This window comes from Lithobates pipiens, unplaced genomic scaffold, assembly GCF_037356315.1.
Source record: "Lithobates pipiens isolate NorthernLeopardFrog02 unplaced genomic scaffold, aLitPip1_a1.2 Scaffold_18, whole genome shotgun sequence".
In the NCBI taxonomy this organism is placed as follows: Eukaryota; Metazoa; Chordata; class Amphibia; order Anura; family Ranidae; genus Lithobates; species Lithobates pipiens.
In genome coordinates this window covers 4,558,312-4,583,381 of record NW_027507758.1, presented here as the reverse complement: position 1 = coordinate 4,583,381, position 25,070 = coordinate 4,558,312, and the positions used below count along the sequence as shown (strand labels likewise).

General features: G+C 46.4%; 1 protein-coding gene across 1 annotated transcript in view; it reads right to left on the bottom strand.

Annotated features, from left to right (window-relative positions):
- Positions 1–10,653: 10,653 nt before the first annotated feature.
- The window catches only part of LOC143986956 (uncharacterized), a 99,403-nt gene continuing 84,986 nt past the window's right edge, over positions 10,654–25,070 (bottom strand). Inside the window, exon 5 of the mRNA XM_077485371.1 lies at positions 10,654–20,060. Within this exon, the coding sequence (XP_077341497.1) occupies positions 19,932–20,060 (129 nt within the window). The 3' untranslated portion in view covers positions 10,654–19,931. The remainder of the gene's footprint in view (positions 20,061–25,070) is intronic.

The window sequence follows — 25,070 nt, the reverse complement described above, 5'->3', positions numbered from 1 at the left end:
AGTCCTGGGGAGATCAGATATAGTGAATGGAGGCTCCTAGGGAAATCAGATATAGTTAATGCAGAGTCCTGGGGAGATCAGATATAGTAAATGCAGAGTCCTGGGGAGATCAGATATAGTAAATGCAGAGTCCTGGGGAGAGCAGATATAGTGAATGCAGAGTCCTGGGGAGATCAGATATAGTAAATGCAGGCTCCTGGGGAGATCAGTTATAATGACTGCAGAGTCCTAGGGAGAGCAGAACTAGTGAATGGAGGCTCCTGGGGAGAGCATATATAGTGACTGCAGAGTCCTGGGGAGAGCAGATATAGTGAATACAGAGTCCTAGGGAGATCAGATATAGTGAATGCAGAGTCCTGGGGAGATCAGATATAGTGAATGCAGAGTCCTAGGGAGATCAGATATAGTGAATGCAGAGTCCTAGGGAGATCAGATATAGTGAATACAGAGTCCTGGGGAGATCAGATATAGTGAATGCAGAGTCCTGGGGAGATCAGATATAGTGAATGCAGAGTCCTGGGGAGATCAGATATAGTGAATGCAGAGTCCTAGGGAGATCAGATATAGTGAATACAGAGTCCTGGGGAGATCAGATATAGTGAATACAGAGTCCTGGGGAGATCAGATATAGTGAATGCAGAGTCCTGGGGAGATCAGATATGGTGAATACAGGCTCCTGGGGAGAGCAGATATAGTGAATACCGAGTCCTAGGGAGAGCAGATCTAGTGAATGCAGAGTCCTGGGGAGATCAGATATAGTGAATGCAGAGTCCTGGGGAGAGCAGATATAGTGAATGCAGAGTCCTGGGGAGATCAGATATAGTGAATGCAGAGTCCTGGGGAGAGCAGATATAGTGAATGCAGAGTCCTGGGGAGATCAGATATAGTGAATGCAGAGTCCTGGGTAAATCAGATATAGTGAATACAGAGTCCGGGGGAAATCAGATATAGTGAATGCAGAGTCCTGGGGAGATCAGATATAGTGAATGCAGAGTCCTGGGGAGATCAGATATAGTGAATGCAGAGTCCTAGGGAGAGCAGAACTAGTGAATGGAGGCTCCTGGGGGGAGCAGATATAGTGAATGCAGAGTCCTGGGGAGATCAGATATAGTGAATACAGGCTCCGGGGGAGAGCAGATATAGTGAGTGCAGAGTCCTAGGGAGAGCAGAACTAGTGAATGGAGGCTCCTGGGGAGAGCATATATAGTGACTGCAGAGTCCTGGGGAGAGCAGATATAGTGAATGCAGAGTCCTGGGGAGATCAGATATAGTGAATGCAGAGTCCTGGGGAGATCAGATATAGTGAATGCAGAGTCCTGGGGAGATCAGATATAGTGAATGGAGGCTCCTGGGGAGATCAGATATAGTGAATGCAGAGTCCTGAGGAGATCAGATATAGTGAATGGAGGCTCCTGGGGAGATCAGATATAGTGAATGCAGAGTCCTGGGGAGATCAGATATAGTGAATGCAGGCTCCTGGGGGGAGCAGATATAGTGAATGCAGAGTCCTGGGGAGATCAGATATAGTGAATACAGGCTCCGGGGGAGAGCAGATATAGTGAGTGCAGAATCCTGGGGAGATCAGATATAGTGAATGCAGAGTCCTGGCGAGATCAGATATAGTGAATGCAGAGTCCTGGAGAGATCAGATATAGTGAATGCAGAGTCCTGGGGAGATCAGATATAGTGAATGCAGAGTCCTGGGGAGATCAGATATAGTGAATGCAGAGTCCTGGAGAGATCAGATATAGTGAATGCAGAGTCCTGGGGAGATCAGATATAGTGAATGCAGAGTCCTGGGGAGATCAGATATAGTGAATGCAGAGTCCTGAGGAGATCAGATATAGTGAATGGAGGCTCCTGGGGAGATCAGATATAGTGAATGCAGAGTCCTGGGGAGATCAGATATAGTGAATGCAGAGTCCTGGGGAGATCAGATATAGTGAATGCAGAGTCCTGAGGAGATCAGATATAGTGAATGCAGAGTCCTGGGGAGAGCAGATATAGTGAATGGAGGCTCCTGGGGAGATCAGATATAGTGAATGCAGAGTCCTGAGGAGATCAGATATAGTGAATGCAGAGTCCTGGGGAGATCAGATATAGTGAATGCAGAGTCCTGGGGAGATCAGATATAGTGAATGCAGAGTCCTGGGGAGATCAGATATAGTGAATGGAGGCTCCTGGGGAGATCAGATATAGTGAATGCAGAGTCCTGAGGAGATCAGATATAGTGAATGCAGAGTCCTGGGGAGATCAGATATAGTGAATGCAGAGTCCTGAGGAGATCAGATATAGTGAATGCAAAGTCCTGGGGAGATCAGATATAGTAAATGCAGAGTCCTGGGGAGATCAGATATAGTGAATGGAGGCTCCTGGGGAGAGCAGATATAGTGAATGCAGAGTCCTGGGGAGATCAGATATGGTGAATGCAGAGTCCTGAGGAGATCAGATATAGTGAATGCAAAGTCCTGGGGAGATCAGATATAGTAAATGCAGAGTCCTGGGGAGATCAGATATAGTGAATGGAGGCTCCTGGGGAGAGCAGATATAGTGAATACAGAGTCCTGGGAAGAGCAGATATAGTGAATACAGAGTCCTAGGGAGATCAGATATAGTGACTGCAGAGTCCTGGGGAGAGCAGATATAGTGAATACAGAGTCCTGGGGAGAGCAGATATAGTGAATGCAGAGTCCTGGGGAGAGCAGATATAGTGAATGCAGAGTCCTGGGGAGATCAGATATAGTGAATGCAGAGTCCTGGGGAGATCAGATATAGTGAATGCAGAGTCCTGGGGAGATCAGATATAGTGAATGCAGAGTCCTGGGGAGAGCAGATATAGTGAATGCAGAGTCCTGGGGAGAGCAGATATAGTGAATACAGAGTCATGGGGAGAGCAGATATAGTGAATACAGAGTCCTGGGGAGAGCAGATATAGTGAATACAGAGTCCTGGGGAGAGCAGATATAGTGAATGCAGAGTCCTGGGGAGATCAGATATAGTGAATGCAGAGTCCTGGGGAGATCAGATATAGTGAATGCAGAGTCCTGGGGAGAGCAGATATAGTGAATGCAGAGTCCTGGGGAGATCAGATATAGTGAATGCAGAGTCCTGGGGAGATCAGATATAGTGAATGGAGAGTCCTGGGGAGATCAGATATAGTAAATGCAGAGTCCTGGGGAGAGCAGATATAGTAAATGCAGAGTCCTGGGGAGATCAGATATAGTGAATGGAGGCTCCTGGGGAGAGCAGATATAGTGAATACAGAGTCCTGGGGAGATCAGATATAGTGAATGCAGAGTCCTGGGGGGAGCAGATATAGTGAATGCAGGCTGCAGGGTTTAATAACACTATACATAAGATTTAGTCTCCGCCCACAGACTGGCCACACCAATCACGTTGCATGCAGACAAACAAGGAGAATATATAAGAACCAAATTCAGGATGCTGGAATGAGTCCAGCAGACAACATTTGCGCACACAACCAAGAACTTGCACAGGCTCCGGGACTTACATGATTTACACGATTGTGTCATCTCTGAGGCGGAATCTCAGTCCAGCAGGTGGATGGTAACCCTGGATGATGCCTGAACAAAAATGGAGCTGTCCTGCCGGAGTCAAAAGCAGAGGAAGGCATTGTCAGGGGGAGTTCCTGTGGTCTCTGTGAGAGGCGATACACACCTGACGCTGCGCATGCGTGCGCTTACCATGAAATAGTACAGCTCATGCCAAGTCTAAGAGGTCTTTAAGTATTGGTGTGACACTCATTCTATTGCAATCTTTGTGACCAATGAAATGACCCCTCCCCCCCCCTCCTCTTAGGGTCGGTTATCTGCCTGTGTATGCTCCGGCGTGATGCAATCCCGTTATTCCAGATTGTGCAATCAGCCTGCAGAGGGAGGGGCCTGGATCACATCTGGCGCCCGTCCATACAGCGTTAGCTCTGTGCTCCGTCTTTCTATATTTATACAATGTATATATATTTATTATGGGAAAACATTTTCTCTCCGATTTAAAAAGGAAAATTAATTTTGGTAACATTTTTAATTGGCTACTTTTTGGAATATAAAATAAAACATTATAAGATTATATAACGTCTTCCACGGAGATTGTTCATCCTTTACAACCCAACCATAGACAATTTTTTTTTTATCTGGTTGGAATAGCGAGGGTAAAAAACATTTCTATCACATTTTTATTTTTCAGCCTGTGACCCCCATTGAGGAGATTTCCCCTCATTTCCTGTCCCGGTGACACCCGTACAGGAAATGAGGGAAGGGGTTGTCACCAGGATAGGAAGGTACAGATGGCGATAACAATTTTTTTCAAAAAGTATGTGCAATTTGTTTCGTTCCGCATTTCGTTTTTCGTCAAAAATTCTGCATTTTCCTTCATTTAGAAGCATCCGAATGAACGAAAGACCAGCTGACCAATTTTTTTACATATAGTCACCAGTTGTCCCTGATCACCACCATACCCGGGATATGATGACGCTCTACGGTACCGGTGTGTCATTTGTACTGTCCTGGCGTTTTTGGGTCTCAAGAAAAGAGATGCCGGTACATCAGGATTGATCGATTTTTAGAAATACAGCCGTGCTCATAAGTTTACATACCCCGGCAGAATTTATGATTTCTTGGCTGTTTTTCGGAGAATATGAATGATGAACACAAAGACTTTCCTCTCACTCATGGTCGGTGATTGGCTGAAGGCATTTATTATCAATCAACAGTGTTTAGTCTTTATATATCATAATGACAACAGAAACTCCCCAAATGACCCTGATCAAAAGTTTACATACCCCAGTTCTTAAAGAGGAAGTAAACCCTGATGAGTTTACTTCCTCTTTCATTCCCTGCAAAGGCAAAGCATAATGGACTACTATACATCGCATCGCATCGCATCGCATCGCATAGTAGCCCATTATGTGTCACTTACCTGACACAGGAGCCAGCGAAGTCGCCGCTGTCCCCTGTAGTCCGGCGCATCCATCTTGATGGTGGGGTCGCACAACTCCGCCGCTGTCATTCGGCGAAGCCGCGATGACGTAATTTCTTGGAAATGCCGCGCTCAGTGCGCCTGCGCGCCGCTGTCTACGGCGCATGCGCCGCAGACAGCGGTGCCCGTTTTCGGGCAAATATCTCCTAAACCATATAGGTTTAGGAGATATTGCTTGGACCTACAGGTAAGCCTTAATCTAGGCTCACCTGTAGGTCAAAGTGGTTTGTAAGGGTTTACAACCACTTTAAAGCGGGAGTTCCGCCGTTTTTTTTTTTTTTTAAAAGCCAGCAGCTACAAATACTGCAGCTGCTGACTTTTAAAATAATGACACTTACTCGCCCAGCGCGCCCGCGATGTCGGCACCCCGAAGCCGATCTCTGGATCGTCTCTCGGGTGCTGCCGCCGCCATCTTGGGTATGGGAATCAGGAAGTGGAGCCTTTCGGCTTCATTTCCCGGTTCCCTACTGCGCATGCGCGAGTCGCGCTGCGCAATAAGGATAGTTCCCGCTGTCTCTGGGATTCGTGTGTTTTCCAGCAGGCAGCGGGGGGACTTTCGGAAAGGGGCGTAGATTCTGCGGAAAGGGGCGTACCTTCTGCAGAATCTACGCCGGAAGTGGGTGCAGATACCTGTACTGTACAGGTACCTGCACCCCCCTCCCCCCTGAAAGGTGCCAATTGTGGCGCCGGAGGGGGGGAGGATTCCAATGAGCGGAAGGTCCATTTTAGGGTGGACCTCCGCTTTAATCCCGTGTATTGCCCCCTTTACCATCAATGGCAGGTTGGAGTCTTCTGTGGTATTTGTGGATGAGGCTCTTCATCTTCTCAGATGGTTCCTCAGGGTAAAAGTCCTTCAGTTCCTGTAAATTCTCAGTCTGTCTTCCATGAACGGCACGATTGAGATCTCCCCAGAGGGGGCTCCATGATATTGAGGTCAGGAGACTGAGATGGCCACTCCTTCACTTTATTCTGCTGTAGCCAATGACAGGAGGACTTGGCCTTGTGTTTTGGATCATTGTCATGTTGGAAGGTCCAAGTCCGTCCCGTGCGAAGCTTCCTGGCTGATGAATGAAATGTTCCTCCGGTATTTTTTGATAACATTCTGCATTCATCGTCTCATCAATTTTCACCAAATTTCCTCTGTCTTTGTAGATCACACATCACCAAAACATCAGCGATCCACCGCCGTGTTTCACAGTAGGGATGGTGGATCTTCATCATAGGCTTTGTTATCTCCTCTCCAAAGTGTTTATGGTTGTGGCCAAAAAAGCTAAATTTTGGTCTCATCACTTCAAATGACTTTGTGGCGGAAGGTTTGAGTCTTGTCTCTGGGCTGTTTGGCGTATTGTAAGCCGGATACTTTGTGGCATTTGCGTAGTAATGACTTCTTCTGGAGACTCGACCATCCAGCCTGTCTTTCTTCAGGTCCCTCCTTATTAGGGTTGCCACCTTTTCTTCAAGTCAAACCCGAACACTTTTGTGGTGCACAGCAATTTTTTGTATAAACTATACATATATTTTGCTACTAAATAACATTTCTAATCATATGAAGTTAATAACAAGAGTTCCCCTTTACATCAGAGTCCACAGAGTTCCCCTTTTACATCTGAACTCGCAGAGTTCCCTTTCACTGTAAGGGGAGACTCTGCAGACTCTGATGTAAGGCAGACCTCTGGGGACTCTAACATAAGGGATGCTCTGGGAGCCCTGATTTAAGGGTGAACACGGGGGAACTCTGATGTAAGGGGTGCTCTGAGAACCCTGATTTGCCTTACTGTACTTACTCAGAGGCAAGAGAGAGAAGGGGGGAGATTTCAGTCACAGACAGGGATGGATGGATGGTGAGCCCACTCACCCCTTAGCAGTCAGCACCAGATGGATCTGAGGCTGCTGGACTTCAAATTTCCGGCTCCCACTTTCCCTTTCCGAGGCACAGTGCCGGGGATTGGAGTGTGGGCAGACACAGAGGGGTAGGGGTGGGGGGGAAGAGGTGCAGATCGAGCCCTCTCTCCCCTCCCATCTGTATGTGTTTGGGGGGGGGGGGTTTGTTAGTGCTGACTTTAGGGGCTGTGAAAGAGTGTAACAGACACTCTCAGCTGAGACAACCACTGCCAGCAATCCTGCTGAAAAGCCATAGTCCAGTCTGAATAATGTGTCCGGGTTTCAGACAGTCTGAAACCCGGACACATGAATCCAAACCCGAACTGTCCGGGTGAATCCTGGACAGGTGGCAACCCTACTCCTTATCGTGCATCTAGAAACATCCACACCACATGTTTTCAGAGAGTCCTGTATTTCACCTGAAGATATTTGTGGGTTTTTCTTTGCATCCCGAACAATTTTCCTGGCAGTTGTGGCTGAAATTTTAGTTGGTCTACCTGACCGTGGTTTGGTTTCACCAGAACCCCTCATTTTCCACTTCTTGATTAGAGTTTGAACGCCACTGATTGGCCTTCTCAATTCTTTGGATATCTTTTTTATATCCCTTTCCTGTTTTATACAGCTCAACTACCTTTTCCTGCAGATCCTCTGACAATTCTTTAGCTTTCCCCATGACTCAGAATCCAGAGAGGTCAGTGCAGCACCGGATGGAAGATGCAAGGGTCTGCCAGGAGTCCAGAAGCTCACTGACCTTTTATACACACACACTAATTACAAACAGATCACAGGTGAGGATGGTGACCTTTCATAACCATTCAAACCCCTTTGTGTCACCTTGTGTGCATGTTATCAGGCCAAAATCACCGGGGTGTGTAAACTTTTGATCAGGGGGTCATTTGGGTAGTTTCTGTTATCATTATGATATAAAAAGAGTAAACACAGATGACTGATAATAAATGGCTTCAGCCAATCACTGACCAGGAGTGAGAGGAACGTTTTTTGTGTTTATCATTCATATTCTCTAAAAAATGCCCAAGAGATCATCAGTCCTGCCCCCGGGGTGTGTAAACTTATGAGCGCGGCTGTATACGGTATATCCCACAGTGTGTGGTCTCTCTCTCTCTCTATAACTCTCCTACAGACTAAATAATAGACACGGATTTTGGGGAGATTTTCACCAAAGAAATGTAGCAAAATTCATTTCGACCAAAATTTTGCCAAGAAAGATTCTTTATTTGCAAAAATTGTGTAACGGAAACAAAGAAAGTTTTCTAAATTTTCGTGCTTTTTTCATTTATTTAGCAAAAATAAAAAATAAAAGCCCCCCAGAGGTGATTAAATACCACCAAAAGAAAGTTCAGTTTCTGTGAAAAAAAAAAAAAATGAAATAAATGTCATGTGTGTACAGTGTAGCACGACCGCGTAATTGTCATTCAAAGTGTGAAAGCTGAGGATTGGCCGGGGGAGGAGGCGGGCGGGGGGGGGGGGGGAGGTGCCCGGTATTGAAGAGGTTAATAATGTAAATCCATTATTCCAAAAGAAAAAAAAAACTGTTCCTGTAACTGATTATAAAGTGTGAGCTGAAGTTTGGCTTCAGTTGGTTGTTAGTGTATCTAAATCTGCTAGTCCATCTAACACTCCCCCCCCCCCCCCAGACTGACAATGCTGCTGTCCAAAAGGTGCCCCCTGTGCTCCTTCATCCAGAGTGTGTGTGTGTGTGGGGGGGGGGGGGGGGGGGCTCTAATACAAGAGGTGTATTAATGGCCAGATCACCAGGTGAAAACAGAGAGTAAAAAAAGCCTAAAAGAAAAAACGACTGCAGTCGCCCCGTCTGATGATTGGTCGGCTGCAATATATGGCGACATTTTTGGTTTCATTCTGATTGGAATAAATTTACATTGTAACAGATTAGAATGCCTGTAATGATTGTATTGTTTCATGGACAATGCTCATTCTGTACTGGGGCATCCCGATTGGTCGATGATGTTATATCTGAAAATGATCCTAAACTCTCATTATTATTATATTATTAATTATTTATAATAACGATCCACAGAACTATTCATCCTGTGAAACTGCGTGTACATTCCTTCTGTGTCAATGGGGGGCAAAAACAAATGTTATTAGGCTCTTTTCTCTCTGGGTCGAATGTTAGGCTTCTTACAGAATAGAGGCGGATCAGGAAAATTGCATATTATGGCCACTAGATGGAGCTGACAAGCATAGTGAAGTATTTATTTCGTATGATTATCAGCTCCATCTAGTGGCCTTATTGTGCCCCTTCCCTCTTTTTTTTGTGCCATTTTTGGGTATCCTGCACCTTGGCTTCTGATGGGGGGTAGAGCTGGCCCTCTTGTACTGGGCCCTGACCTGATTAGTCCAGTGGGGGGGGGGGGCGACGACGACTAAGCAGAGCAGAGAAGGGAATTTTATTTTCCACAGGGCTCAGGCGGAGTATTATCATGTTCTAATAAAGGTCCCTGGGCCCCAGTAATTCAACAGGAGGGCCGGAGGGCCCGGGTCAGAGAGAGGGTTTTTTTTTTTGCTTTTCAGAGTAGAAGTAATACTAAGTGACTCGGACAGTCACTCCTGACACCTGCACTCTGTACGTTACATAGTCCTAACTCCTGCACTCTGTATGATACATACTCCTGACACCAGCACTCTGTACGATACATACTCCTGACACCAGCACTCTGTACGATACATACTCCTGACACCAGCACTCTGTACGATACATACTCCTGACACCAGCACTCTGTACGATACATTCTCCTGACACCAGCACTCTGTACAATACATACTCCTCACACCAGCACTCTGTACAATACATACTCCTGACACCTGCACGCTGTATGATACATGCTTCTGACACCTGCACTCTGTACAATACATACTCCTGAGCCTGCACTCTGTACGATACATACTCCTGACACCAGCACTCTGTACGATACATACTCCTGACACCAGCACTCTGTACGATACATACTCCTGACACCAGCACTCTGTACGATACATACTCCTCACACCAGCACTCTGTACAATACATACTCCTGACACCTGCACGCTGTATGATACATGCTTCTGACACCTGCACTCTGTACAATACATACTCCTGAGCCTGCACTCTGTACGATACATACTCCTGACACCTGTACTCTGTATGTTATATACACCTGCACAATACATGCTTCTGACACCTGCACTCTGTATGTCACATATTCCTGACACCTGTATTCTGTAGGATACATTATCCTGAACCCTGCATGCTGTACAATAGATAATCCTGACACATGTACTCTGTACAATACATACTCCTGACACCTGCATTCTTTATGTCATATACTCCCGAGCCTGCATTCTGTACAATATACAATCCTGACGCCTGCACACTGTTATATACCCCTGACACCTGCACTCCGTATGCTACATTCCCCTGACACCTGCACTCTGTATGTAGGCTTCATTTTTAAACCCCTCCCACTTTTGGTACAGTTTTGCCACACCCACAATTCCCTATGGTGTGCTTCATTATTGTTCCTCTGGATGGTTAAGGGGGGGGGGGGCCTTGTTGTCAGGTAGGCTGCACAGTGCCCTGTCCTGCACCCCTAAACTCTCTCTCTCCGGTCCTTGAGTTTGGCATAAAAAGGCTGTTGAGCAAAGCCGATGGTATATTGTGAAGGGTGTGCACAGTAGAAGATCCCAGAAATCTCAGTAGCTCCTCGGGGGCGGGGCCGAGCTCCCCCTGGAATAACAAAAAAGACAAGAAGCCGCCCATTGCAGACAAAGTTGTTTTTATTATCTCTGCTTTCCGACAATCTTACAGAGATCCTCATTGGACCCCAGAGACACCGACAGACATGTCCAAGGTAGGTCTAGGAGTAATGTCATTTAGCCAGCCTGGGGGGGGGGGGGGGGGCGGTCCCCACTGCAGCCAATCAGATACGTGCGTGTCACGAAACCAAGTCCTCCTGTGAAATCAGAGCTCCCCGCTGTGACAATCCACTGCCGGCAAATTCTTCCACCGCACCCGGCGGCGGCGGCGTCCTCATACACGCAGGACGTTCGATGTGACCGCTTCTAATCATCACAGTGGGAGAAATAAGTGGCACTTTTTTTTTTCACATTTTTTTTTTTTTCAACAACAAAAATAAAATAAAATCTTTTTTTTTGTCAGAGGCAGTACGGTAAGCAGCGAATCTGAACACCCCTTCCAAAAAAAAAAAAAAAGCCGCGTTTTTTTTTTTTTTTTTTAAAAACCTTTGATGTAGGAAGTGATTACCTGCGTTCTTAGTCTCCTAGAAAAGCCGCTAGATTTAAAAATAACACAGCTCTAGTACAAAAATACGTGTACAAAAATAGTTTAGCAGCTATACGAGTGCGCGCCGCCGCGTAGGGCTCATCCGCTATTGAAAATACATCATCTGATCAATGGGGGGGAGGGGTGTTCCTGCAGGGGGTTGTGCTAATTTCAAGGGGTGGTCAATCCCTAAGCCACCTAAAGGCGCGACGGTCTCTTTTATCAACCGATTATTTCTGCTTATTCAACGAGATCTAGGTATCATGGCTGCTGAGCGCAAAAGTCAGCTCAGGAGTGAAAAAGTATTTTAAAGTGCATTCCTCGGCGCCCACCGTGCCAAGGGGAGGTCCCCAGAATTGATCACAACCATCATTGGGCGTTGCGGGCTGTGTGTGCGAGAAGCGCCCACTTTCCGGCTTCCAACGCCAACTGAAGTTGGCCACGCACACATTGCAATGTAATCAGCTTCGACATTTATCAAATACAAAATAATACATTTGGAAACAATGTAACAGAAGGGTCTAACGTTCTCAACTAGGGCCCCCTCGAGAGGTTGCTAGGGCTTCCTTGTGCTGTGGCTGGTGGACCTCCCATCTGATAATGCCTACGTAGTCCCAGAGCCAACAGCACCTGTCAATCTCAGCTCTGTGAACCCCAATGATCTTGGTTAGCTGTCTGAAAAGGGAAATTCCTCCCATGGGCCGCCAATGTAAGGGGCGTTCTTTCCACTGACCGCCAGTGAAAGAGGCATTATATTCAATGGCCACCAAAATATTAGGCATTGTTCCCGCTGGACACCAAATGTAAAATGCATCTTTCTTACTGGCCACCAATGTAAGGAGCATTCTCTCAACTGGCCACCAATGTAAGAACCATCCTTTCCACTGGCCACCAATGTAAGGAGCAGTCTTCCCACTGGCCACAAACGTAACGGGCATTCTTTTCACTGGCCTCCAATATAAGGGACTTTCTTCCCACTGACTACCAATGTAAGCAGCATTCTCCCCGCTGGCCACCACTGTAAGGAGCATTCTTTGCACTGGCCACTAATATAAAGGGCATTCTTTCCACTCGCCACCAACGTAAAGGGCATTCTTCCCACTGGCTACCAATGTAAGGAGCATTCTTTCCACTGGCCTCTAATATAAAGGGCATTCTACCCACTGGACACCAATGTAAGAGACATTCTCCCCACCGGCCACCAACATAAAAGGCATTTTTTCCACTGGCCACCAATGTAAGGAGAATTCTTCCCACTGATCACCAATGTAAGGAACATTCTTCTCACTGATCACCAATGTAAGGAACATTCTTCCCACTGATCACCAATGTAAGGAACATTCTTCTCACTGATCACCAATGTAAGGAACATTCTTCTCACTGATCACCAATGTAAGGAACATTCTTCTCACTGATCACCAATGTAAGGAACATTCTTCCCACTGATCACCAATGTAAGGAACATTCTTCTCACTGATCACCAATGTAAGGAACATTCTTCTCACTGATCACCAATGTAAGGAACATTCTTCCCACTGATCACCAATGTAAGGAACATTCTTCTCACTGATCACCAATGTAAGGAACATTCTTCTCACTGATCACCAATGTAAGAAACATTTTTCTCACTGATCACCAATGTAAGGAACATTCTTCTCACTGATCACCAATGTAAGGAACATTCTTCTCACTGATCACCAATGTAAGGAACATTCTTCTCACTGATCACCAATGTAAGGGACATTCTTCTCACTGATCACCAATGTAAGGGACATTCTTCTCACTGATCACCAATGTAAGGAACATTCTTCTCACTGATCACCAATGTAAGGGACATTCTTCCCACTGATCACCAATGTAAGGGACATTCTTCCCACTGATCACCAATGTAAGGATCATTCTTCTCACTGATCACCAATGTAAGGAACATTCTTCTCACTGATCACCAATGTAAGGAACATTCTTCCCACTGATCACCAATGTAAGGAACATTCTTCTCACTGATCACCAATGTAAGGAACATTCTTCTCACTGATCACCAATGTAAGGAACATTCTTCTCACTGATCACCAATGTAAGGGACATTCTTCTCACTGATCACCAATGTAAGGAACATTCTTCTCACTGATCACCAATGTAAGGAACATTCTTCTCACTGATCACCAATGTAAGGGACATTCTTCTCACTGATCACCAATGTAAGGAACATTCTTCTCACTGATCACCAATGTAAGGAACATTCTTCTCACTGATCACCAATGTAAGGGACATTCTCCCCACTGGGCACCAATGTAAGGAGCATTTTCCCCACTGGCCCCCAACGTAAGGAGAATTCTTCTCACTGGACACCAATGTAAGGATCATTCTCCCCACTGGCTACCAATGTAAGGAGCATTCTTTCCACTGGCCTCTAATATAAAGGGCATTCTACCCACTGGACACCAATGTAAGAGACATTCTCCCCACAGGCCACCAACATAAAAGGCATTTTTTCCACTGATCACCAATGTAATGGGGCATTCTCCCCACTGGGCACCAATGTAAGGAACATTCTCCCCACTAGGCACCAATGTAAGGATCATTCTCCCCACTGGGCACCAATGTAAGTCCACCCCTTACATCAGGGTCCAAATAGGAGTCACCCCTTACATTGATGACTTGATGGACTTGTGTCTTTTTTTCAACCTCACCTACTGTGTAACTATATAACATTGCCCGGAAGCACATTGGGGGGGAGTTGAAGCGGAGACCATAGGCGGCCTCTGATGACCTCAATCCTGAATCTGTACACATTGAGGATATACCACTGGCCCTTGCTACGGTGGCCACATCAAATCTTTTTCCGTGCCATAATTTGGAGACCCCCTGCTCTAATATATAGCCCAATATTATTACAGGGTAAGTTTTTTTTTTTTAATGAACTCCACTCTATTGTCATCACTGGAGCCACCATTGGACCAATGCGTGTCCTCGCCTTTCCGGATCGCCATCATCTCAAATGTGTTTTCAAAAAAAGTAACAGTTAACATAAAGCAACAAACACTGAACTTTGTAAAAGGCCGTCTCGATATCTGATAAAGTGCATACGCCGTTAATACTATTTTAATACTTTATTGTAGCTGTGATTGATGCGAGGATCTTCAGATGGTGCTCCAGAGGTCAAAGTATTTAGAGAGTAAAATATATGACTTGTGTACATTAATAGGAAGGTATCTTCTGGGATAGAATGTGGCCAGCACAATTTCCTTTTTACACAGCAGATGTACCTTCACTTGCCAAAAACTTTCAGACAAACAAAGATTTCCTAAAAGTCGACCACTTGCCATTTTATGACCTGGGGTCCATCAACGCATCAGGAAAGAGCGGTGGCACTGTGGTGTAGAGCTGGGTTAGGGTGGCAGGAAAACGTTAGGATAAAGATCTTAAAGAGCTGTAGATGATGGAAAAGCAAAGAGCCCAAAATTACGCTGGTAGCCATGGGCGTCCACAGGTAGGGGCAAGAGGGGCCAAGTGCCCCCCCCCCCCCCCCCGAATCAGATCTTAAATTCAACACAGTTCCATCGCTATCGGGGTGTGGGCAGCCCACACCCATGTGCAACCCCGTCAGTGGGGTGACACCATCAAGGTGCTGTCAAGCCCCCCTAGCCGTGTAGTGTGACCGCAGGCTCTTTTCCCTGCTCAGTCCAGCACAGAACTCGGCGGCGCTGTGACAAGAGAATGGCGAGCTGCGGGTTTCCCCCCAGTCACTCTTTCTCCTGTTAGGAAAAAGAGATGACGGCTCTCACCAGGTTCCTCGCCCAGCTTTCTGGCCGCTCCGTTCCTTCCCTATTGGCCATAACTGAGGGCCAATCAAAGGAGACTAGGAGAGCATCATGGGACATGTAGTCCCAAAGATTGGTGGCCCCCATTTTCCACAGGGAGGAGGCTACAGCTCAATCGAGAAAGATTGAGAGACTGCAGCCTGGAAAAAAAGCTGAGGGAGAGAGTGCGACAGGAAAAAGAATGAGGAGTGTGCAGGGCAGAGAAGCCAGAGAGAGAGCCACGCTGCCCAGCGCCACCAGAGAGAGAGCTACACTGCCCAGCGCCACCAGAGAAAGTCATGCTGTCCAGCGCCACCAGAGAGAGCCACACTTCCCAGCACCACCGGAGAGAGAGCTACACTGCCCAGCGCCACCAGAGAAAGTCATGCTGTCCAGCGCCACCAGAGAGAGCCACACTGCCCAGCACCACCGGAGAGAGAGCTACACTGCCCAGCGCCACCAGAGAAAGTCATGCTGTCCAGCGCCACCAGAGAGAGCCACACTGCCCAGCACCACCGGAGAGAGAGCTACACTGCCCAGCGCCACCAGAGAAAGTCATGCTGTCCAGCGCCACCAGAGAGAGCCACACTGCCAAGTAATACCAGAGAGAGAAAGACCGAGCCACTGCCAGGGTACAGACATGCTACACTACTGACCAGAGTTGCCCGCGGGGGAACCCAGAGTGAGCGATCGCCCAGCCAGAGGGATCACTGCTGTAATTTCACTGGGTCTGTTAAAGTGGTTGTAAACCCTTACAAACCACTTTGGCCTACAGGTAAGCCTAGCTTAAGGCTTACCTGTAGGTCCAAGAAATATCTCCTAAACCTATACGGTTTAGGAGATATTTGCCCGAAGACAGGCACTGCTGTCTACGGTGCATGCGCCGTAGACAGTGGCACGCAGGCGCACTGAGCGCGTCATTGTCAATGACGAAGTTGCCGCGCGTGTCGGCTCCCGTGCGCATGCGCGGGAGTGACGTCATCGCGGCTTCGCCAAATGACAGCGGCGGAACTGTGAGATCCCACCGAGAAGATGGACGTGCTGGTCTACAGGGGACAGCGGTGACATCGCCGGCTCCTGTGTCAGGTAAGTGACACATAATGGACTACTATGTGATGCGATGCGATGCGATGCATAGTAGTCCATGATGCTTTGCCTTTGCAGGGAATGAAAGAGGAAGTAAACCCATCAGGTTATCTTTATGATAATGTGATAATGACATTGTCAAAAAGGGGCAGCGCATGGGTAATCCTAAAATTATGCCCCCCCCCCCCCCCTGAAAAAAGTTCTGCGGACGCCCATGCTGGTAGCTGTTGGCCAATTTTCAGTTGTGTGGCCGTGCAAGATGTATCAGCAGGGTGTTGGGTCATGGTGGCCATCAACAAAAGTAGAAGTTTGGAATTAGCGAGGGGAATCCCATTTGTTGGCCAACTAAAGTTTAAGGTGCAAGTTCCTTCGATAATATACAATATTGCCAGAAGAAGAGGCCAGAGTGCCTTGAAAATCTGCACTTCGATCTTTGTAGTCAGCCAGTTAATGGCATCGCCCTAAATCCAAACTTCTACATATCTGAAGATATAAAAATCGCCCCAAGATTAAATTTGGATTTATATGATCATTAGATGAAAGAGAAATCACCCAATGGCTTCCTGAAGGAATTGCCCGATGACGGGTTTTTTCTGAAGTCATCAGCAATCATATTACACATTGATTGCACACAATTATTTACAAACTTTGGCAGAACACCATCATCTAACAAATGCTAAAGAAGGCGACAAGCAGGGGTCCAAATTATAACCCTCCAGCTGTTGCGGAACTTTGAGGAAGTCCCATCAGGCCCTGGAGTCATGTCTGTGGCTTTCAGTCTTGCAGTGCCTCGTAGGACATGCAGTTCTGGAGGGCCACAGTTTGGAGGCCGTAATTATGTGCAAGTGTTCCTTCCACTATAGCAAATCAGCCTTCCAGGCACAGCTTTTGGCTTAAACAGCAGGACATGGGACAGAACATGGACCAAACCAGGTCCAAAAAAAAAAGGAGTAAATTGTGGAGAAACAAGACTGGGGAATGTATAATAGAGGTCCCACTGTAATTAAAATAAAAGGACTGATGGGAGGTATCTGTAAGAACAGTACAAAGATGATGTAAATTAAAGCAGCAAGTTTGTATTGCACATAGAAGGTTGCTACAACACTTGGACCTTTGGAAACTTGTGGAATAAGCAGAAATAATTCTCCAGAGAGCCTGGCAAAGATTATACCAAGACATCTTGTCTAAAAGTCTTTTTTTTTTTATGATGGAAGATGGCAAACTCATGGTGGCCTAGATCCTAGGTACCCAACTGGTGGGTCGAGACCCCAAATGGAAGATTGCAAACTCATGGTGACTTTAGAGCCTAGGTAACCAACTAGTGGGTCGAGACCCCAAATGGAAGATGGCAAACTCATGGTGACTTTAGAGCCTAGGTAACCAACTGGTGGGTCGAGACCCCCAAATGGAAGATGGCAAACTCGTGGTGACTTTAGAGCCTAGGTAACCAACTGGTGGGTTGAGACCCCAAATGGAAGATGGCAAACTCATGGTGACTTTAGAGCCTAGGTAACCAACTGGTGGGTCGAGACCCCAAATGGAAGATGGCAAACTCATGGTGGCCTAGAGCCTAGGTAACCAACTGGTGGGTCGAGACCCCCAAATGGAAGATGGCAAACTCATAGTGACTTTAGAGCCTAGGTAACCAACTGGTGGGTCGAGACCCCAAATGAAAGATGGCAAACTCATGGTGACTTTAGAGCCTAGGTAACCAACTGGTGGGTCGAGACCCCCAAATGGAAGATGGCAAACTCATGGTGACTTTAGAGCCTAGGCAACCAACTGGTGGGTCGAGACCCCAAATGGAAGATGGCAAACTCATGGTGACTTTAGAGCCTAGGTAACCAACTGGTGGGTCGAGACCCCCAAATGGAAGATGGCAAACTCATGGTGACTTTAGAGCCTAGGTAACCAACTGGTGGGTCGAGACCCCAAATGGAAGATGGCAAACTCATGGTGGCCTAGAGCCTAGGTAACCAACTGGTGGGTCGAGACCCCCAAATGGAAGATGGCAAACTCATGGTGACTTTAGAGCCTAGGTAACCAACTGGTGGGTCGAGACCCCAAATGGAAGATGGCAAACTCATGGTGACTTTAGAGCCTAGGTAACCAACTGGTGGGTCGAGACCCCCAAATGGAAAATGGCAAACTCATGGTGGCCTAGAGCCTAGTTAAAGACACCGGTAGGTCGAGACTCCAAATTTGTTTCCAAAGATAAAGTTTTAGGGTCTCGATGAAAACCTTGACATTTGTGAGGTGTCAGAAAATGGTACCCTGACTTTTGGGATCACAACATAAAAATTTGACCAGTTTGGCTTAGAAGACAGGAGTTATAGGCAGACTGTGTTCCTGCTCCTCTTAACCAGGGGTCTCCAAACTTTGTAAACAAAGGGAAAGTTTTTTTTTTGTTCTTCAGACTTTAGGGGGGGGGGGGGGTGGACTGTGGCCAGGCATTAATGGGAGTAAACGTCACGTTTGGTATTAGGTGGAGGAATCATGCCCCATCATTGGTATCTTTGGGAGGAATAGTGCCCCACCCCCATTGTTGGTATCATTGAGAGGAATAGTGCCCCATTGTTGATGTCAGTTGGCAGAATAATGTCTCATATTAGTGGGAGGGATAGCGCCCCCAAGAGTCATATAAAAGCAAGCAAAGGGGCACATCTGGCTACCCCGCCCACCCCCCCCCCCCCCCCCGGGCCGCAGTTTGGAGACCACTGCTCTTAACTCAAGGCAAGAATCTATGTGAATGTGAATGAAGATAACATTTCTGGATGGAGCCATAACAATAAAAAAAGGACAATATTTGGTCTGGTAGTTTCACATTTCAGGGGCCCTTTGACAACCTGAACATATCCCTCCACATTCCTGCTGTTATAGCATGTTGGTCCAGCAGGCAAGAGAAGAATGCAATGTTTGCACCTTCCTCTGTCCTGCCTTGTGACCCCTTTTCTACTAATCAGAGTTATCTTTAAATGGGGTGTCCCACAGCAGGAACCAGAAGTTGACTTTGGTTTTGAGTTGTACTTCAAGTTACTTGAGACCTGGTAACCCTGTTGAATCAGTATCTACCCCCGAAAAAATAGGGGGGGGGGAAACCTTTCAGGCCATTTCCACAGTTACAAATGTGGTCAGAATATCCTCATTTAAACAAGTGGCAACACTACAATATCAAGGACACTTCTCTAGTATATAATTATGCCGTAAAGCACATAGATGCTAGATCTGACATTGGCCAAACCAAGTCCGACAGGAGAACGCAGAGATCTTTCTAACGTTAGCGTACGTCCAGCGGCAAAGCATACTTTTTAAAGCAGTCAATTGCACCGATTCAGTTCTAAAAAAACGCCAACACTAGATGCTTCTTTGGGCTGAACATGTCGGCATCCACATCGCTCAAACGCATCGCTTGCCTTCTCCAGACTGTGGTCAACCTTCAATATCTTTCTACTCCTCTTAAATATTTTTGGATTTATTTTCTTCAACGCTCTTCAAAGCTTTACTTCATAATAAAGAACTGACATATCTTTATTTCGCGTCCCAAACTTACGCCAACGAAAAACTATCAAGATCTAGGCTTCAATCGAGTCCTCCTACACTAATCAAAGACCTGAAAGCTTCCGCTGGCAAACGCCACCACTTGTCTTCAAAGTCCACCTCTCCCATTTCTCCTCTTCAAGTCCTCCCGATGACGGTACATCCAAGGTGTCAGTGCTGGTAGTAGATTAAACAGCGAAAGATAGAATAACTTGAGAAGGAGCGCTATTGCTCTTTTTTTTTGCTTTATTTTTTATTTTTGTGAGACTTTGAGCTGCTGAAGGCCGATTGGTCTATGATGAAGGTCCTGAGATTAATCCACGAGGCTTCTTTTAGTAGGCACAAGACGGTTCTTCGACAGGTACTATTGGGCTAATAGGCTTTATGGTGCTAAGGGAACGGAAGGCAAACATCGCCGGGTCATAGACGTAATGCGGAGGCTGGCGACCTCCACCGATACTCTACAGGGGAAGAAAAAAGAAAAATCGATTAAGAAGTAAAATAGACATGTATGTGCAAAAATAGCTAGGCAGTATTATAAAGAGACATAACCTGTTTCTTACAGTATATGAAAAAAATACACAATAAAGTTGTGGTAAAAAAAAAAATGCTCATATCGGAGTATAAGTTATGGAACTTTAAGTAGATTTTAAAGCTGAACTCCCTAAAACTATAAAAAATTACCCTTGCTCCCCCCCCACCCCCAGCAGCCAGTGCTCATTCCTTCTCTCTGATGCTCCAGATTGTTGGTGGGTCCTCACTGAATGAATGAATAATTTGTATGGCGCACAAAGTGAACTGAATCGCATCAAAGCATCACTCACCATGCAAGATTAAAGCTGAACTCCCTAAAACTATAAAAAATTACCCTTGCTCCCCCCACCCCCAGCAGCCAGTGCTCATGCCTTCTCTCTGATGCTCCAGATTGTTGGTGGGTCCTCAATGAATGAATGAATGAATAATTTGCATAGTGCACAAAGCGAACTGAATCGCATCAAGGCATCACTCACCATGCAAGATTAAAGCTGAACTCCCTAAAACTATAAAAAATTACCCTTGCCCCCCCCACCCCACCCCCAGCAGCCAGTGCTCGTTCCTTCTCTCTGATGCTCCAGATTGTTGGTGGGTCCTCACTGAATGAATGAATAATTTGTATGGCGCACAAAGCGAACTGAATCGCATCAAGGCATCACTCACCATGCAAGATTAAAGCTGAACTCCCTAAAACTATAAAAAATGACCCTTGCTCCCCCCACCCCAAGCAGCCAGTGCTCATTCCTTCTCTCTGATGCTCCAGATTGTTGGTGGGTCCTCACTGAATGAATGAATAATTTGTATGGCGCACAAAGCGAACTGAATCGCATCAAGGCATCACTCACCATGCATGATTAAAGCTGAACTCCCTAAAACTATCAAAAATTACCCTTGCTCCCCCCACCCCCATTAGCCAGTGCTCACTCCTTCTCTCTGATGCTCCAGATTGTTGGTGGGTCCTCACTGAATGAATGAATAATTTGTATGGTGCACAAAGTGAACTGAATCGCATCAAGGCATCACTCACCATGCAAGATTAAAGCTGAACTCCCTAAAACTATAAAAAATGACCCTTGCTCCCCCCACCCCCAGTAGCCAATGCTCATTCCTTCTCTCTGATGCTCCAGATTGTTGGTGGGTCCTCACTGAATGAATGAATAATTTGTATAGCGCACAAAGCGAACTGAATCGCATCAAGGCATCACTCACCATGCAAGATTATAGCTGAACTCCCTAAAACTATAAAAAATTACCCTTGCTCCCCCCCCCCCCCCCACCCCGAGCAGCCAGTGCTCATTCCTTCTCTCTGATGCTCCAGATTGTTGGTGGGTCCTCACTGCATGAATGAATAATTTGCATAGCGCACAAAGCGAACTGAATCGCATGAAGGCATCACTCACCATGCAAGATTGCTGGCCCTGCATGGCGTGCGATGATGTCAGAACACCCGTGACCAATGAAACAGCTTTGAAGGACTGGTCACCAGCTTGGGCCAATGTACATATGTATACACATGATACCTGTATACCTGATAGTATCCCTCTAGAACAGCCTTTCTCAACCATTTCTACACAGAGAAACCCTTGAAATAATGTTCTGGTCTCAGGGAACGCCTGCTAAAATGACTATATCTACAATTTTTTGACACATTAGTGTGATGGCCAGTGGGAAGAATGTTCCTTACACTTGTGGTCATTGGGAGGAATTACCCCCCCTTACAGATAGCTAAATAAATCAATGATGTCAGTGGGAACTTATTTGAGGCACAGAAATTGTTCTTGGGAACCCCTAACAACCTCTGGAGGAACCCTAGGGTTCCACAAAGCCCTGGTTGAGAACCCCTTCTCTAGAAACTGATGTAGACACTGCTACTACAGGTCTACTACACTGCTACTCCAGTGACCTCCGCTAGCTTCCGGGTCCTGTGCCGAGTGGCTGCCCTGATGCATGGTGAACACAGGAGACCGGCCACTCGGTACGGGCATCATTTAGAGATAATTTTTTGCATTGGTTTCAATCTACGCAAAGTATTCTCTGACAAGCGGGGAGGCAGGGTAGTGACATCACATTCTCCACCTGGACTAGTCAGAGAATGCTTTGTATTCATTTAATAAAAAGCCGCTCGGCGCGGTAACCGCAATAGTGGAAATCTGTGTGGTAGCGGTGCCGACCATAGTGATATCCAACTTCTAGAGCAGCCATTCTCAACCATGGTTTCTGTGGAACCCTAGGGTTCCTCCAGAGGTGGCAAGGGGTTCCCTGAGCTGTGGCTGATTTACTTGCTGTTTTGATGGCGCCTACATAGTTCTGAGCCAATGTCATTTGGAGGAGCCAGTGGTATGACACCAATGATCTTTATAGCTCTTTGTAAGGGCATTCTTCTCAACGACCACCATAGCAAGGGGCATTGTTCCCACTGACCCCCAATGAATGGGTTTTTATCAGGGGTTCCCCCAATAACTGGAGATTATTTTAAGGGTTCCCCTGGGGTAAAAAATGTTGAGAAAGGCTTTTCTAGAGGAATCCCACAGGTATGGCCCAAGCTGGGCCAACGTAACTATGTAAAAATATCCATATTACCATACCTAGATATCTAAACGCTTGACCCCTTGCAGTGTAGGGGTAGCCCCAATACAACGGTCATTTGTTTTTGCTTTTCCTGGAATTCAGCCCTAAAGTGAATCTGTGCATTGTCTATGGAGGTCAGGGTCTCTTTGATTCAGACCTCCTGAGACTTTCCGATAAGCTGCTAGAAGTTAAAAAGAAGGCCGGTATTGGATATGGGTCACCAGAGTCATGGCATGCACAGGACTATGGACTCCTCCTATGGCAGTGCTGATGACATGAACTGACATAGGTATCCATACCTGCAAAAACACATTTGTAGAAAGTTTTTATTACCTTACCAAAAATAGAGCCCCGAGTTGACCAAAGCCTAGGAGTGTGCGCAGGTATGTCAGGAGTAAGGCAAGCATGTGATGTACTCAGTAGCTCTTTATGTGAAGTTGGGTCCTTTCTATCATATAAGTAGCAATTTATGATGGATCCTGCTGGACATTTATCTTCAGAGGCATGTTCCTTCCCTCCATTATTGGTCTGGCCCACTAGGTTATACAGCACACCATTGCCAGTTGTTATAATCAGCACATTGTTGGGGAAGGGGGGGGTCATAAAAATATGTTCAACATTGCTAAAAAGAAAAGAAATCTATTTGTACAACGGTGAGGTCAGTGCAGGAGAAGGAGCATTGTGTGACTTCTAAGAAGGCCAGCCAAAGTCCAGTGCAAAAAATAACTGCCACCGAGGACAAGCCCATTGTGTGGCTGCATTCGGAGTCTGGAGATCACACGGCCATCGCAATAGAAATATCATTTCACTGTAAAGAGTCTTCTTTGGTTTTTAGTTATAAAAAAAGCAGCTCAAGATTCTTTGACACAAAAATGCTACATGTGACTTTTCTGTAATACCAAAAACGTAACTTCATTGTGGGCATTTATTTTTAAGATGCCTCCAATCACTAGAGAGCGGTGACATCACTGGGAATGCAACGACATCACTAAGAATGGAGCCTATCCAATCACTAAAGAGAGGTGACATCACTGAGAATGCAGCCTATCCATTCACTAGAGAGCGGTGACATCACTGAGAATGCAGCCTATCCATTCACTAGAGAGCAGTGACATCACTGAGAATGCAGCCTATCCAATCACTAGAGAGCGGTGACATCACTGAGAATGCAGCCTATCCAATCACTAGAGAGTGATGACCTCACTGAGAATATAGCCTATCCATTCACTAGAGAGCGGTGACATCACTGAGAATGCAGCCTATCCAATCACTAGAGAGTGATGACATCACTGAGAATTCAGCCTATCCAATCACTAGAGAGCGATGACATCACTGAGAATGCAGCCTATCCAATCACTAGAGAGAGACGACATCGATGAGAATGCAGCCTATCCAATCACTAGAGAGAGACGACATTGATGAGAATGCAGCCTATACAATCACTAGAGAGCGGTGACATCACTGAGAATGCAGCCTATCCAATCACTAGATACAAGTTATTCAGTTTGCACAGATGCTCCAGTAAAATGAACTCACAGAACTTTCCGTATTTTCAGGGAAATCTTCTGTACTCTGTATGGTTTGAATTATACATAGTTACTCTGGGTGGGATTTGCTGTATTTATCATCGGAAAGGCCCATAAACAGAAGATCACAGTGATAAAGACACAGGAGGGAAATGCGGGGTAAATGGAACGCTTGGTAACATATACGGAACGCACTGAACTTGGACACCCAGCAACGGTCATTTACCGATCTGAACTATGCCTGGCTGTCAGATTGCCAAGACCGCCAAGCATCTGGTATTTTCAGGTGGCGGTCCGCCATAGAAGGCCACGTTTTCTTCTTCTTTGCAAAACTGGAATTTAGAATTGATATGGATGTGTGTTCCACCCCGCCCCCGCTGTCCGCAAGACTTTACATCTACCTGTCAGAGCCACGCCCCAGAGTTCCATCCCAGGGGCGTGGTGCAGGAAGTCTTGCCTGTCCTGTCAACTGGTCAACCCCTGATGGGTTGGTTACTGATAGGTTGGATCGGGCTTTGACAAAACGTGTAAGCCCTGTTCTAGGAGTGTCCTTCAACCTTCCCGCTTTTGGAGAGAACAGTCATTTGTCAGACCTCCCTCCTCGGAAAAGTAGTGCCCCATCATTGGTGTCAGTGTGAGGAATAGTGCCCCATCATTGGTATCAGTGGGAGGAATAGTGCCCCATCATTGGTGTCAGTGGGAGGAATAGTGCCCCATCATTGGTATCAGTGGGGGGAATAGTGCCCCATCATTGGTATCAGTGGGAGGAATAGTGCCCCATCATTGGTGTCAGTGGGAGGAATAGTGCCCCATCATTGGTGTCAGTGGGAGGAATAGTGCCCC